At 36.4% G+C, this 1,546-nt stretch overlaps 1 protein-coding gene across 1 annotated transcript in view; it reads left to right on the plus strand.

The window, feature by feature from the left end:
- Positions 1 to 300: 300 nt before the first annotated feature.
- LOC106474423 (ecdysone receptor-like) overlaps positions 301 to 1,546 on the plus strand; it is a gene marked incomplete at its 5' end in the record, with an annotated part of 12,930 nt that continues 11,684 nt past the window's right edge. Inside the window, one exon of the mRNA XM_013935116.2 lies at positions 301 to 441. Coding sequence (XP_013790570.1) covers positions 301 to 441 — 141 coding nt within the window. The remainder of the gene's footprint in view (positions 442 to 1,546) is intronic.

Raw genomic sequence — 1,546 nt, forward strand, 5'->3', positions numbered from 1 at the left:
GAAAGTCATATTTGTGTTGAGAAATGTAATGTTTGGAGATAAGGGGTCTTAGAAAGTCATATTTGTGTTGACAAATTTAATATTTGGAGATAAGGGGTCTTAGAAAGTTAGATTTGTGCTGACAAATTTAATATTTGGAGATAAGGGGTCTGGCGCTTTTCCACTTCGCTAATTTCCCTGTCTGCAATTTTAACATAAGAAATATTAGAAACGTGGATAGGGTACTATAGTATTAATAGTGTTACAATTAAGGGCTGTTTATAAATTTCACTTTTTTGAAAGTCCATGTGTCTGTCCTAGGTTTCTTCAGAAGAAGTATCAACAAAAATGTTGTTTACCAGTGTAAGTATGGCAACAACTGTGAGATTGACATGTACATGAGGAGGAAGTGTCAGGAATGTCGACTGAAGAAGTGTCTCAGTATTGGAATGAGGCCGGAATGTAAGTTATTTTGTCATCTTAGTCTTTTATTGATAGAAGTGGGGGATATAATGTATGTTATCTTGCCCTACGTGTAATTGCAGGACAACTGGGGACCCGTTGATCCATTTAGGCCGTCCCATCCACTAAACTAAACTCTAAAATGAAAATAAAACCATCAAAGCCAGCCCTTATCTTTCAAGCTTTTATCAAGCCTTTTCTTAACCTCCCTTAAATTAACTGCATCTGAAGGCAATCCATTCCAAAGGCCAACCACTCTGTTAGAGAAATAGAGCTCTCTTAGCTGAAGATTACTGCCACTCTGCCTAAATAGTTCTACTATTCTTACTATTAAGTACGAAAAAAGGATTATGCATCAACACTATCAATTCCCTTAACAGTTTTAACAGATAATTTCAGAGATCTTGAACTGTTCTTATGACAATATTTCCATCCTACATATTATCTTAGTAGTTCTCCTCTGATCCCTTTCCAACAAATCAACGTCCCCGTGTTTTGTTGTTGGAATGGAACCAGAACGTCAGTTATTCTGTTAGCATAGCATGTCTACGTAGGAATGTGTTTAGAATGTAGGCTATATTTTCATCTTAGTATTTATTGTTGAAATGAGGCTGAAATATACGTTTTACTGTTGGGTTAATGAATCTGGAATGCAATTCTAATGAGTGAAAGCGAATGTGAATGTTATAATATGTCAACCACACTACATCTATCATATTCAGTGCTGACGAGGCCTTTCGCTCAATACCAAGGCTCATCAGGCCGGCTTGATTACGATAGACATGGTAGTGATATTTATTGTATCGTAGCCAGCCTGAAGAGCTCTGGATTGGGCGATATGCGCAGTCGGCAACAGAAATGACGAATATAGTGTGGTTGGAATACTATTATTGTAAACTTTCCTAATTCTTGAAAATCCCTAAGGGTCTAGCTACAGAATGTAGTGTTAAAAATATAATAGGCCTAATACTAATGTCTTATCTAATATATATATATAAATATAAGCCGGTAACTCTCCGTTTGTGTGTGTCGCATAACAACAAAACTATGACCTGATATTGTTGTCTTAAGTATGTATGTAAGACTTCGAATGTTCACGATGGCT

Source organism: Limulus polyphemus, unplaced genomic scaffold, assembly GCF_000517525.1.
Source record: "Limulus polyphemus unplaced genomic scaffold, Limulus_polyphemus-2.1.2 Scaffold7207, whole genome shotgun sequence".
NCBI classification, from domain to species: Eukaryota; Metazoa; Arthropoda; class Merostomata; order Xiphosura; family Limulidae; genus Limulus; species Limulus polyphemus.